General features: G+C 59.3%; 2 protein-coding genes across 2 annotated transcripts in view; one reads left to right on the forward strand and one right to left on the reverse strand.

The window, feature by feature from the left end:
- Nucleotides 1-448: 448 nt before the first annotated feature.
- On the reverse strand, nt 449-12,995 carry STK36 (serine/threonine kinase 36). The gene is made up of 27 exons (XM_010569727.1): nt 12,913-12,995; nt 12,504-12,616; nt 11,492-11,632; nt 10,671-10,748; nt 10,112-10,242; nt 9,614-9,863; nt 9,123-9,216; nt 8,692-8,861; nt 8,274-8,473; nt 8,068-8,194; nt 7,813-7,956; nt 7,367-7,546; nt 7,077-7,174; nt 6,613-6,718; nt 6,032-6,173; nt 5,612-5,739; nt 4,908-5,012; nt 4,574-4,672; nt 4,266-4,360; nt 3,881-3,944; nt 3,567-3,677; nt 3,343-3,417; nt 2,730-2,901; nt 2,167-2,314; nt 1,782-1,941; nt 768-1,514; nt 449-664 (listed from the first exon to the last, which is right to left on the reverse strand). Exons 2-27 carry the CDS (start codon nt 12,594-12,596, stop codon nt 449-451), a joined length of 4,074 nt encoding a protein of 1,357 aa, XP_010568029.1. The 5' UTR covers nt 12,597-12,616; nt 12,913-12,995.
- The window catches only part of RNF25 (ring finger protein 25), a 5,250-nt gene continuing 4,762 nt past the window's right edge, over nt 12,724-13,211 (forward strand). Inside the window, exon 1 of the mRNA XM_010569738.1 lies at nt 12,724-13,121. Within this exon, the coding sequence (XP_010568040.1) occupies nt 12,724-13,121 (398 nt within the window). The remainder of the gene's footprint in view (nt 13,122-13,211) is intronic.

The raw sequence follows: 13,211 nt of genomic DNA on the forward strand, positions 1-13,211 counted from the left end.
CGCCGCCGGCCGCACCGCCCGCCGTTACCATAGGGATCCGGGGCGGTGCCGCCGCCACGTGACTACACCTCCCGGCAGCCACCGCGCGAGCCGCGCCGGCGGACTACACCTCCCGGCGTGCCGCGCGGCGCGCCCGCGCCCCCTAGCGGCGTGGCGGGGAAGGCAGCGCTGGGCGCTGGTGCCCGCCGTGGGGCTGTCCCGGGATGGAGGAGCAAAGCCCCGGGGCCGGTGGGCGGGCACGGCACAGGAGGCCACTTATAAAGAGCTGGTTTCTTGAGGTCTATAGGCACTTCTCCAGGAACGGCTTCCAACGGGGAGGGCCCCCGGTTAAAGCCGGCCGGACAAAACGGGTTCCACGGAAGGTCGGGGCTGGAGCCCGAGGAGGACAAAGACAGCCTTTGTCCCGTCCTGCTCAAGGCAGCGTCAGGCTGAGCCCAGGCGTCAGCCCTCAGCGCTGGTGCGGGGCAGCAGGCCTGCCGGGACCTGGGGGGCCGGGAGCGCTCCCGGTGCGGCTCCTGCTCGTGCTGCGCAGAGGTGCGAGGAGACGGAGGAGCTTCTCGCAGTGCCGGGCGGAAGACGGCCGGGGGCTGCCACCAGCAGCGGGCTGCAAGTCGCCACTGGCCAGCGTGGCCAGCTTCTCGGTGGCTCTGAGGGACAGCAGGACCTGCGGAAAAAAGAGAGGGGCAGGAGTCACCCGCCAGCCTGGCCCCTTGTCCCCACAGCACCACCAGGTCCCCCACAGAGGAGCTGAGGTCCCCGTGCAGTACCTGCTGTATCCCGGGGTGCTGGCTGAGGGCCCGCAGCGCAACGAGGGCTCCCTCCCGCACGGTCTCCCGGGGGTCCCGGCAGGCCACCTCCAGCAGGACATGGGGGGCCCTGCTCTTGATCAGCAGGTCCCCCAGCTCCGCCCAGCGCTGGCCCAGGTTTCCCAGGGCCAAGGCCGCGTTGCAGCGTGTCCTGGCCTGCACGTCGTTCAACAGCCGCATCAGCCTGGGCACGGCCCTGCCCAGGGTCCCAGCCGGGAAGGACGGGTGGTAGGCGGCGTTGCCCACCGCGAAGCTGGCTGCCTTGCGCACGCTCTCCTCCCGGTCTGCCAGGCACCCCAGCAGGCTCTCCAGCAAGCCGGGCTGGCTCTGCAGCGCCTGGGGAAAGCCATGGCTGTGTCGGAGCAGGTTGCCCAGCAGGTTGCAGGTTTTGGCACGTATCGGGGGTTGCTGGTGGCCAAGCAGGCGGGTCAGTGGCTGGTCAGCCACATCTGAGCCACTCAGGATCCTCTGGAGAAAGGGCAGGTGCTCCGGACAGGCCCGAGCCACATGGGTTAAGAGAGACAGGAGGTCAGTTGTGAGCGTGAGGCTGTCTGAAAACAAGGCAGACGTCAAGAAGGCAATAACATGCTTTGAGGCGGCAGCTTCCCTCACCATTTGGTCTACGACCTGCTCGTCAGACACAACGAGGTGGCACAAGAGGCTCACGGGGAGCTCAGTGTACGAGAAGGGCAGGTGGCGAGAGCAGACCTAAGGAGAAAGAAGAGACACCAGCACTGAGTGCGCTGTCCTCACGTGTGGGCCAAGTCAAGCAGCGGCTGAAGGCTGCCAGCAGGTCAGTGCGGAGCTCAGCTGCCAGCCAAGCTGCTCTGAGGGCTGCATGGCACCCAAGTGAGCCCTGTGTGGGCAGAAACCACCAGCATGGTGTGAAGTGGTGCCACGCATTGGGGGCTGCAATTTGGGGAGATGTCTCCACAGTATGGGTGGGGGAAGAGAAACACAGGGCCAAGAGGGTACCTGCAGCAGCTGGGCAGGGATCTGGCTGTCTCTCACAGCCTCCATGACCAATGCTAAGGTGTCTCCATCCACATCCAGGGCAAAAGGGAAACAGAGGAGCTGGCAGGCCTGGATCACCACAGCTGGGACAAGCTCAGGGTCCCCATCCTCTCCTGCTTGCCTGAATTTGTTAGAGAGAGAGAGGGCTTAATACACAGGTGATCAGAAAAACATCAGGGTAAGAGGCAGAGAGCGTTCCCCACACCAGGCACTAAGGAGAGGCTCTGCAAGTGAGCTGTGCCCTGCACAAGTGCCAGGTCAGGAACTTCTCAGCCCTCTGCGTGCTCATGTCCAAGCCCTGTTCAGTGGCTGAGCTCTGCCCGTTTCAGCCCTCCCCACAACTCACGTCTGTGCCAGGCATGTCAGGAAGCCAGGGGACAGCAGTCTCTTCAGTGTCACCATGAGGACACCATGGGACTGGGTGAGCTGAGGCAGGCACCGGTGGGACTCGCGAGTGAAGATGAAGAGGGCCAGGCTGAGGAAGAGCAGGGTGCCTGCAGGAGGAACAGCACAGCAGAGGGTCAAAGCTAGGGAAGGCTGAAGTCTCCTCTCTTCTGTCTGCCTGTACTGCCTCAAGGCTGCTCCAGGGTTGCTTCTGTGCTCCCCTGCCTAAAACCACACCAGTCTCCACCCATGGTGGTCACACCTGCTAGCATGAACATTCCCGGCAGCACAGACACCCTTTCTTGTTCCTCCACAACCAGCTCAGCTGAGCTGCTGCTGACTGGGCACATCATTGGCCAGCCCAGCCCTCTCTCCCTGGAGGACAATAGCAATCCTCAAGAAAAGCCCCCTGAACACTCTGGCCTGAGGGATAAGATGTGGACAGGGACAGGACTGTGGGCAAGTCTGAGGGCAGGATGTGGAGCAGGGTCCAGGGCAGATGCCCTGCCATCCCGCAGCTCCTACCTTGAGGGGAGAGGAGGTTCCAGTCTGGCTCTGCTGTGGGGTGACCTTCCCCTTGGGGGTCTCCCTCCAGTGCTGCCTTGTTGCTGCCCACACGAAGCACCACAGCAATGCAATGCCACACCACACTCCACAGCTCTGAGGCGGCAAAGCCCTGCTCCACAGCCATATCCTCCTAGAGGTGGGGAGGCAGATGTCAGAGGGCTTCATGGTCCCCCATGGCTCCCCAGGGTTCTGGTCCACGGGTCTACCAGCCCCATGGTCCTGGGAAGGTCAGGGCTGGACAGACATTGCCCAGGGGGAGGAGCGGAGACCAGGCAGCTGGCAGCCCTGCTGCACCTGCTGATGGCGCCACTCCCAGGGCATCTCTGCCCTCTCTCACTCCAACGTGCCCATGAATCGCCCCTCCCTGCCCTCCACTCTCCCACCAACGCTCCAGAGCTCCACAGACAACCCAGGGACATTAGGTGACTTTCACAGAGTTGCACAGCTCAGCCAAAGCTGCCCGCCCAGTTCCCTGGTTTGCCTCAGCCTCCATTACTGATCCACAGTCAGGCCTTTTTGCCCCCACACCTTTTGGCAGGGACCAGGCAAAGGGAGACGGGCAGACTGGTACCTGGGCAAGGAGCTTCAGCAGGAGGAAAAAGATCCCATCATAGAGACCAGCACCCATTGGCGGGGGGAGCTGCAGCTGGAAGAGAGAGTAGGGGACAGGCTGGAGCTAGGTGCTGGGTCTGAGGGCAGCAGCACTGCACCTGCACCCTTCCGTGCCCATCTTTGACCATGCCTCCACAGTGGGGTGACAGTGTGGCTCCCCGCGCTTCTGTCCCCATCCCATACCTCAGCAGGTGCTGTCAGCGCATTTGTTGCCACCAGTAGGATCTCTTCTCCCCCGAGCTCCAAGGCCACCCCGTGCTGACTGAGCTGTGTCAGGAGGAATGCTGCAGCACCCTGTGGGAGAGGGAGAGCTCAGCACCTTTGGAACTTTCCCACCTGCCTGCTGAGTGCTGACTTTTCATCCCTCAGCCCAGGGCAGGGACAGCCAGGCTGCATCTGCCCCCATCCCACCCTGAGTGAGCAACAAGACGACCCAAATGGGATGTAGGGCTCTGCAGGGTTCTCAGAGGCAGCTCCAGCAGGGTGGGCAGACTTACCACAAGGGAGACGACAGGAGAGTGGGTGATGAAATCCACAGCCAGGGTAACCACCTCCTCAGGCCTGAAAACACAGGGACCAGGGGAGAGATACTGTGTTCCCACAGCTTCACATCCCACAGAGCAGCAGCATCTAAACACCCCCAGGGCTGGGAAGCAGCCACCTTGCAGGAGGAGCAAGCCCTGGTTCACAGCACCTCCTTGTCCACACTAGGTCCTCACTGCATCCCCAGCACCCACCCACACTGTCCAGCACTCTGCTGGTGTGTCCGGATCAGAGGGATCAGTGGGAGCAAGAATCCAGCTCTGGGCAGGTTGTGGGACAGAGGGCTGTTCAGAGCAGGGCATGTTCCCCTCCCACCCATGAGTGAAAGTGTGTGCTTACCTGGGAGGGGAGGCCTGAAGCTGCAGGGTGAGCAGAGCCAGCAGGTACAGAGAAGCCTCGCAGGCTGCCCCCTGGGCCACCTCTGCCATGGGGATCTGCCAAGGGAGCAGGAGTCACAGGGGGACAGCAAGGCTGGGCGGGGAGGAGGGGACATTTCTGGACCCTGGAGGAGAAGTGCACTCTCCAGACTAAGCTCCCCCAAACTCTTCTCCCCACATGTTCCCCAGCTTGGTCTGAGCAGCACTCAGAGGAGTGTGTCCTGCTTGCCCACACTCCTACCCCACCACTGGGGCTGTGGCCAGTCCTACCTCACCCTTCAAGAGCTGCATGAGAGAACCCCACAGTCGCTGGCTCCTTCCCAGGTGCTGACACAGGCTGGGGCTGGCATGGCAGCCAGCATAGAGGATCTGTGAGGCAGAGGGGAGAGATGCATACCAGCTCCTGGGGACAGGGACGCAGTGACCAGGCCCATCCCAGTCACATGCCATGGCTACTGTGGGCTCATTTATTCAACAACTGACACCAGGGAGATGGGAGTCATTGAGGGCTGAGCACACAGTTCCCTCTTCCCCATGCTCCTAACCTCAGACCAAAGGTCCAGGCACCTCTGGGCACAGCCAGATAAATGGATGGGGCCATTACCTTCAGCACGTTCAAGGAGCAGCTTGGGTGGTCCAGTCTCCCCAGCAGTCTCCCAAGCTGCTGGCTCTCTCCCTCCGTAAGCTTTTCAGCTACCTCCTGAGCGACCTGCAGAAATCAGCCTGTTTTGCACCCTGAGCACCTGAAGGACTGCACAGACTTAAGGAGTTTAATGCTAGCAACAAATTAATAAAAGAAGGCATCTGCTTCCTACATGTTGCCTGTGTTCACAAAGGGATACCCATCTGCCATGACTCAGCATGGCTTTGATGCACAGTCCCAGAGCTGAGATGAGCAAAGTGAGATTCCTCCTCTGCTTCCCTCCTTGTTGACTCAGAGTTGAGTTAAAAGATCAAATGTAAATCTGTAGTTTTGTTTTCCCTCTTATTTATTGTCCATTCAATTTCAGATCTCCTACAGTTGATATCGCATATAAGAATTCTTCATGTTTTCTCTGCATTGCCTAGTTCTTTGCTTAGCCCATCCCACAGTTCAGATCCTAAGTGTGAGTCTCTTAATTGACTTAGGAGTCCTTAGACTCCTAAAGCTCAGCTGTTGGCTGGAGAGGAGGAGCCTGCAAGTGCCAGCCCTGCAGCCACCAAAGCCAGAGGACCCCAGCCCTCCACTTTACTGCTGAAAAAGAGATCCTCCTGGGGAGGTCCTGTGGGGACCACACCTCCTCTCCGTGCAAAGAGAGCTGGCCTGACCTGCTGCTTGGCTTCTTGACAGCTGTTCCTCTCCAGGGGGATGCTGCAGGCAGCAGCCAATGCAGCCGTGAAGAAGTCTGCCACATGTGGGCTCTGGTCATGGGCTGACTTGGCCTCCATTGCTGCACCTGCACAGGGACAGAGCTTGGGAGACATGTGCTAAGGGTGAGTGATGCTGAGGGGCAGCAGGATGGGGTTGGAGGCCAAGAGAGGAAAAGTCAGGCTTGTGACACAAGGAGGGTGAGATCTGGAATTGAGGGAGAGAAGAGTAAAGCCCTGGTTAGCAGGGGTTTGGGCAGATAAGCTTCAGCCACCTCCTCTGGCCAACAGCACTGCCATGGCAGTCAGTGCTCAGAGGGAGCCCAAGGGCAGGAGGGAGAGGGGAAAGCCCAGGAGGTGTTGAGCTGCTAGCACTGCTACCTTGCAGAGCAGGCTGCTCTGAGATGGATCCCTGAAGGAGTCTGTTCAGCAGGGGTTGATGCTCCTCTCGCAGGCTGGTATAGAAGGGGGCAGAGACAAAGGGGTATGTCGCATCCAGGCTCTCACAGAGCAGGGTGAAGCACTGGGGGAGACACAGAGTCACAGGGGTTGCTATCACTGCAGACTGAGGGTGGGAGGAGAGAGAAGGACAACGGAGGAGGAGGCTGTGGGGGTACAGCAGAGGTGGGAGAAGGACTCATGCTGGGAGCTTCAGGGAACTCCCTGTGTCCTCTCCAGCCAGGTTACTGTGTGGGAGCCACATGCAGCTGCATGTGGGCTGAGAGAGGGGTACAGGTGCGGGCACAGCCGGGGAAGGCGCCCCCTCAAAGATCTCCTTTCTGCATGTGATCCCCACCCCAAAATCCCAGTGCGTGAGACAGCTTGCCCTGACAAGAATGCGTCATATCCTGCAGCTGGGAGCAGGGTCCTCAGCCTGTGCTCCCCCTGACACACACACCAAGCCCCACAGTTTCTGTCCCTGGGGGGGAGGGGGAGGCAAAGGGAGACAGGGGCATCCTTACCAGGAGGCTTTGCTGGCAGAGTCTCATCTCACTGTCGGCTGGCTCAGCCAGCAGCTTCAGCAGCAGGGCTAGGAAGCAGCTGGCACTCTCCTGGAAGGTCTGCAGGCTGGGGGAGGCAGCAGGGTCAGAGGACAGCAAAGAAACATGGCCCCTGGATGTGAGGACAGGCTCTGGCCAGGCCCATATGGCCCTGGCTAATGGAGCAGGCAGCATGCACTAGCATTGTGAGCTGCTCTCAGCAGGCAACACAACTGGACTCTAGTCAGCTGTGCCTTTCCCTTAATTAGTCCCACTCATGGAAAGTGCTCCTCTGTGAGCACAGTGATACAGCACGAAGCGCTTAGTCCATGGTGCTTCCCCACAGAGACAGCTCTAGCCACAGAGTATGAACACCACCCTCCTGCCTACTGCCGGGTCCCTGAAGTAGCCACAAGAGACCTCAGTGCACAGAGGGTTGTCCCTACCTGTCCTTTCGCCCACTCTCCTCCAGGATGCATTCACTGCTGAAATAAACTGTGGTCACCATGAGGAGGTCTGTCAGCACTGTGATACACCAGGGCTGCTGCAGGATCCAGAAAGAAACAGCAAGTGGGGATTGTCTGCTGGCCATCCCAACACCACCGCAACTGGATCCTTTCCTGCCAGGACCTCCCCCTTCTCAAGGGGGCCTTGAAAAGGCACCGGTCCTGTGAGCCAGCACCAGCACTCTGCAGGGCCGGAAGGAGCCCAAATTTCTCTGGGGTTCTACACCCACCTGCTTGGTGCTACCACTCTCCAGGATCTGTTTGGCTAGACACAGCAGGGACAGAGGCACATTCAGCTCTCGGCAGAAGTGGTCCAGCAACTCAGAGTCACAACGGGTAGCCAGGAGGTTGCCCACAACACAGAGCACAGGACGGAGACGGGAGGCTCCCTCCAGCATCCCTTCCAGCACCTGGACACAGAGAAGCCAGAACTCATGATCAGCAGCGGTTCTGGCCTGTCCATCAGCCATGGGGCAGCCTTTCAACCCATTCAGGCAGGGGACAGCAAGGGAGCAGATGGCAAGCTAAGTGCATGAGACAGCTTTGGCTCCTGGAGAAGCAGAGGATCTTCTTGCTGGCTGGACTGAGGACTCTCCCAATACTCCCGACCCAATTCTGGGGAAGAAGGCAGCATCCATGTCCCCAGTTGTAGTTGCCTGGGCCAGTCATCACTCACCTGCTGAGCAGAGTCTGCCAGGCGGGCCTGGACACGGTGCTGGAAGGCTGGATCCCTCAGGAGGCTCAGTGGCGTGCTCAGCTGCATGGCTGAGGGCTCAGTGGCCTCCATCAGGTGCTGCCACTCCTCATCGCTCTCCAGCTCCTAGCCACAGAGGAGAGAGGACTGGTGCCACAGACCCTGCCTGCCCTAGGGTCTCTGTACGAGCCCCTGGGGACTGGGCCCTGCTGTTCTCACCACAAGACACTGTCTTACCTCACTCTCCAGGTCCACGGTCTCAATGCTGCGCCTGTCCCATGGCTCTGCCCTGCCAGCACCAGGCTGCAGAGGGGCACCTGCTCCGGCAAACTCACGCTCGTAGTCTTGAGTGATGCTGTGCTCACTGGTGAAGGAAACAGCACTGTCAGTAAATGACCTTGCCTTCCCCTCTTCTTCCTGTCCCAGCTTCAGCCTTCCCTCACCGTGGGTTGGGAGGAGGCCCCTCCAACTCCCACTCTGCCATGCTGCTCTTTCCTTGCAGGACACTGAGGTTCTTCTCGTTGGAGGCAGCCAGTGGCTCCCCCTCCCCAAGGGCTGCCTTCCCTGGAGCTATTCTGGGTCTATGCCCTGGGCGTCCTTTGCCAGAGTCCTTCATAGGTGCATCACCTGTCTTCAGTTGCCCCTGGGTGATGGCAGAGAAGTTTGGTCAGGGCAGGGTTACTCAGCCAGATGAGTCCCCTAGACCTCACCACCCTGAGGACCCCACATCCTGCCTTGTATGTGGCTGGCACCCCAGCCTAACCCATGTACCTTCTGTTTTTCCCCTCAGGTCCCATTTCAGTGCCCCTCCTTTACCCTGACCGTGGAACACAGTGAGGGGAATCCCACACTTTCCTCCACCTTTTTCTGTGCCTTCTCAACCATCTTCTGCCGTGCCTTTCTCAGGATCCTGGACTGGCCGCTCCTGGGGGCCATGGAATGGGCTTGCTGCTCCTTCAGGGCCTGCAGCTCTGGGGACAGCTTGGTGGTGAAGGGGTTTGAGATCCCATGTTCTTCTGTGTCATCAATCACTGGGGAAGTGAGGGGAGAACTTCATCAGCAGCTCTCCCTTGGGACACAGGGAGAGTGATGGGCTCTGGGATCCCAGGGGAATCCTGGGGGACCCAGAGCAAGCCCAGGGCAAGAGCTAGGTCAGTGCTTGGAGAAAGCTGAGAGGAGGGAGGCAAAGACTAGGGTAGTAAAAATAGCAGGGCAGGGTGGTCCTCCCAGGCTCTAGGCAGTAGGAGGAGGAAACGGACCTGGCCAGTGCTGGAAAAAGAGCTGGTACTCACCAGTAACCCGTCCAGCAATGAAGGGATGAGAGAGCAGCTCGGGCCATGACAGGCGCTGGCGAGGGTCCTTCATTAGTAGTCCCTGCAGGAAGCTCTACAGGGCAGCACAGCACCAGGGTCACCAACACATGCTTGGCATCCACCAGTGAGCACAGTGTACCCACCAGTCTCCCCCAGTGAGGGCACCCAGGCCTGCGTTCCCTGCCTGGCTCTGGGAAAGGAGTGGCTCTAGCGCTTAGGGCAGACCGGAAGACACTTCCCTTCCCAGCGCAGTGAATCACTACTCTGCTGTCAGCCCCAGTTTCCCCGCTTATGGACAGCAGTGATAAGGGTCCCCCTCCCAGGAAGCCCAGCTCTCACCCCTTCTCTATATTCTGAAATCCCTGTTAGGGGACATAAAACCTAAGAGTGGCCCACGAGGGCAGCAGGCAAGGCCAAAGCTGCTACCACATTAACGGATCTCACCCCATAGACAGGGCCTCCCCCCTTACCTTGAAGACTGGGCTTATGGCCGTGGGCCATTTGACAGGGTCCTTGACGATGAGGTTGACAAGCTGGAAGATGCTGCTGGTGTAGAAGGGAGGAGTGCCCACGAAGAGCTCGTACAGGATGCAGCCCACAGACCACAGGTCCGCCGTGTGGTCATATGGCCGCTCCTCCACCAGCTCAGGGGACATGTACAGTGGGGTGCCCTTGATGGAAGTCAGCACCATGGTGTGGATGCTCATGGCACGGGCAAATCTGTCAGAGAAAAGTACAGATGGCCAGTTCAGGCTGAAACATCCATTGCAGCTCCCAGGGAGATCCCTACAAGTTTACCAACATCTCTCCCCTCTGGAGTCCAAAATACCCCATCCCTGCTCAACCTCTAAAGGCGCACAGAATCCAGGGCCCCTTCCACACTCCTCCCTCCTCCTCTGCAACATCCAGGACATCCCTTGGTTGCCCCAAGGCCAAGTGTCCCCCTCAAGCTGGCCCCCAGCACCCACCCAAAGTCACAGAGCTTGACGATGCCATCTTTGCCCAGCAGGATGTTCTGGGGTTTCATGTCGCGGTGCAGGATGCGGTGGGAGTGCAGGTAATAGAGAGCAGAGACCAGTTGGGCAGCTATGGTCTGGACCTGCCGGAGACATGGGAGCCTCACCCTGTGTCCCATGGTGCCACTAGCTGGCACAACCATGGGGTCTCTTACAGCCTGGCTTCCCCAGTACCCCCACTCCTGCCCTTGCCCTCTTCGGGGCAGGGACCAGCCCCAGCCGTGGGCCAGAAGTTCCTTGGAGTAGGCCGATGGCCAAGGCAGCAGCCTGGTGCTGTGGTCCTTGGAGAGGGAACAGGGAAATTGAGGTCCCTGCTGGACCCCACTGTCCCCCAGTGCAACCTGGCGCCCTCCCCATCCCCTTCAGAAGCTCTGCCAGGTAAAGCCCTGGAGCCACCCTCACCCTTCTGATGTCTCCTGACCCACAGCAGAGACTCGCTGCCTGCAGGCAGACAAATCCTGTTCTCTCCATCCTGCCGAAAACACTGTGTGGCCACTGCCTTGACAGTCACCTGGTCCTCGGGCAAACTCCCATCATCCTCCAGGATCTGGAAGAGCTCCCCCTCTGCATAGTCAGTCACCACCACCACCTGGAGGTAAGAGCAGCATGGTGAGATCAGGCACTCACCCAGGTGCATCCCCACCATGCCCTGGGGACCGGGACAGAGCAGGGTAGGAAATCTGAGGGACATGCTGGGCTGTCATCATGCACAGCCCATCAGCTTGGGCTGGGACCTGGGATGGGAGAGATCCCCTGTGGCTGCACTGCAGCAAGGATCTGGCACTTAGCAGAGGCGTTGTGGCTGTCCTTACCTCGGACAGCCAGCAGAAACCAGGGAAGAGGGAAGGACAGGACAAGCCCAGAATGGTACTTTCAAGCCCAGTGGGTAAAAATCACTCCCTTGAGCTTGTTTTGAATCTGCTACCCAATTACTTTATTTCATGCCTCCATATCCCAGAGCACAGTCTTCAGTCCTTTCTTATCATACTCTCTCCATGAGAGTTTAAATCAGTGAAAAGTCAGTCTCTGAAGAGACTGATGAGGTAACTGAAGAGTGACCTTCATCCTGTGATTCAAAACCACTCCTCTTGCATCACACACACCCTGCCCAGCTCCTTCACCTCTGCATATGACGTAGTGCACCCCACACAGGCCAGATAGGTGCTGGCTCCCTACACAGCACATATTGGAGGGCTCTGAAAAACACTGACCAGGCCCTGGGAGGGTGTCACCAGCATCTCCTGAGAAAGAGGTCCCTATGACAGCAGGGGCCAGCCCCTGTTCCCCTGCCCCAGTCAAGCAAAAGCATCTGCCCGGAGTAGTCCCCTTCACCTCCTTGTCGGTCTCAAAGCTGTCAAGCATCTGGATGATGTTGGGGTGATGGAGGCCTCTCATGATCTCAATTTCCCGCTGCAGGTTCTTCAGCTCCTTCTCAGACCGCCCCACCTTGGGTATGAACTTCAATGCCACCACCTTTCAAAGCAGGCAAAGCTGGGATCAGACCAAGTTCCCACCCACCCTGGCAGAGACTGTGTTTAACCCAAATGGGCCTCAGCTTTTCCAGCTAAGCACACCAAACAAAATGTTTTTTCACTGGATCCCTTGGAGCTGGGGCTCCCCCCAGGCCCTTGCACATCGATACAGGTGCTCACAGTACTTTGCACACTGGTGTTTAAAGGAAAGAAATTTAATCAGTGAGCACAGACAAAACTAGGACTGCCAGAAACATGGGACAGGACCTAGAGATGCTGATGGACAGCAAGCCTAACATGACCCAGCAGCATGCCCTGGCAGTGAGGAGCACTAGCAGCACCCTGAGCTGTATCAAAAGGCAAGAGTTGGAGGGAAGTGACTATTGCCCTTTATTTGGAACTTCTTAGACTGTGTTGGCAATATTGTGGCCAGTTTTTGGCCCAGAAAGACATCAATAGGCTGGAGGGGGTATAGCAGAGGCCATTGGATGGTGAGGGGGCTGAAGCATGTGGGAGGATGACACAAGGATTACAAATTGAAACAGGGAAGCTTCAACTTGATTTAAGGAAAAACGATTCACCCCAAGTATAGTCAAGCACTGGCTGTGGGGTGTTTGTCCTTGAGGTTTCACAGGATCTGGATTTAGTGCTGGCCCTGCTTTGAGCAGTGGATGGACTAGAGACCTCCTGAGGTCCCTTGAACCTGAATGAGTCTGTGCCAGCAAGAGCTGGCCAGGAATGTCAGCAGAAAAATGGATGAGTGCTGAGTCCCAAAGGCCTGGCAAGGCCCTAGAACCTAACAGCCACCAGAAATCATTCCCGGTGCCACACAACAGACCCCCAGCCCTCTCCCCTGCCACCTTTCTCCTCACCTGGGCGCTGTGTTTCCGGCGCCCCTTGTACACGCGCCCAAAAGAGCCTTCGCCGATCATTTCCAGGACATGGTACTTCTCCATCGCGGGCATTCAGGGAGGGGGCCGCTGAGCTGCTGAGGCAAAACGGCCGGTGAGGAAAAGCGCTTCGCCCTCTCTCCCCTCCTCTTGCCCTCCGCCACTGGCTGCCAAGGGGCACCAACCCCCAACCCCAGCTGCGATGGAGATGGGCAGTGCCAGTGCTGGGAAGACAGGGCTACACGCTCTGCGATCCCAAATCCCAAGGGCTGGGACTTCCCCTCCCCGCCGGCATCTCCCCTCCCCGCAGCGCTCCACCCAGCGCCCGGTCGCCAGGACGGGTGTCCCCGGGGCCCTCCGCCGGGCTCTGTCCCTGCCCCCCCGGCTCCACCTCCGCTCCCCTACGGCAGGACGAGACCCAAGACCTGGTCGAAGCCCCCCGGGTGGGATTAACCTCGCCCCGCTCCGCTCCCGTCGCGGCCCGGTCACCCCCGGGCCCGCCGCCGCCACGGCGTCGCCTAGCAACACTCTCCCCGCCCGTGCGCCCTCGCTGAGGTTCCGCTTCCGGTTCCGGGGCGTGAGGGAAGATGGCGGCTGCCGGTGAGGAGGCGGAGGCGACGGACTGGTAAACGCGCTCCCCCCACCCTTTCCCTGGTCCTGATGCCTCGCACCGCCGGTACCCCGCACCCC

Source organism: Haliaeetus leucocephalus, unplaced genomic scaffold, assembly GCF_000737465.1.
Source record: "Haliaeetus leucocephalus isolate CR32 unplaced genomic scaffold, Haliaeetus_leucocephalus-4.0 Scaffold1, whole genome shotgun sequence".
NCBI lineage: Eukaryota > Metazoa > Chordata > Aves > Accipitriformes > Accipitridae > Haliaeetus > Haliaeetus leucocephalus.

Coding starts and splice junctions, on each gene's coding strand:
- STK36 (XM_010569727.1), bottom strand. CDS start 12,596: ATGCCCGCGATGGAGAAGTACCATGTCCTGGAAATGATCGGCGAAGGC. Junction 11,633..12,503: donor GCCGGAAACACAGCGCCCAG/GTGAGGAGAAAG, acceptor CTGCTTTGAAAG/GTGGTGGCATTGAAGTTCAT. Junction 1,515..1,781: donor TCCCTGCCCAGCTGCTGCAG/GTACCCTCTTGG, acceptor CTTTCTCCTTAG/GTCTGCTCTCGCCACCTGCC.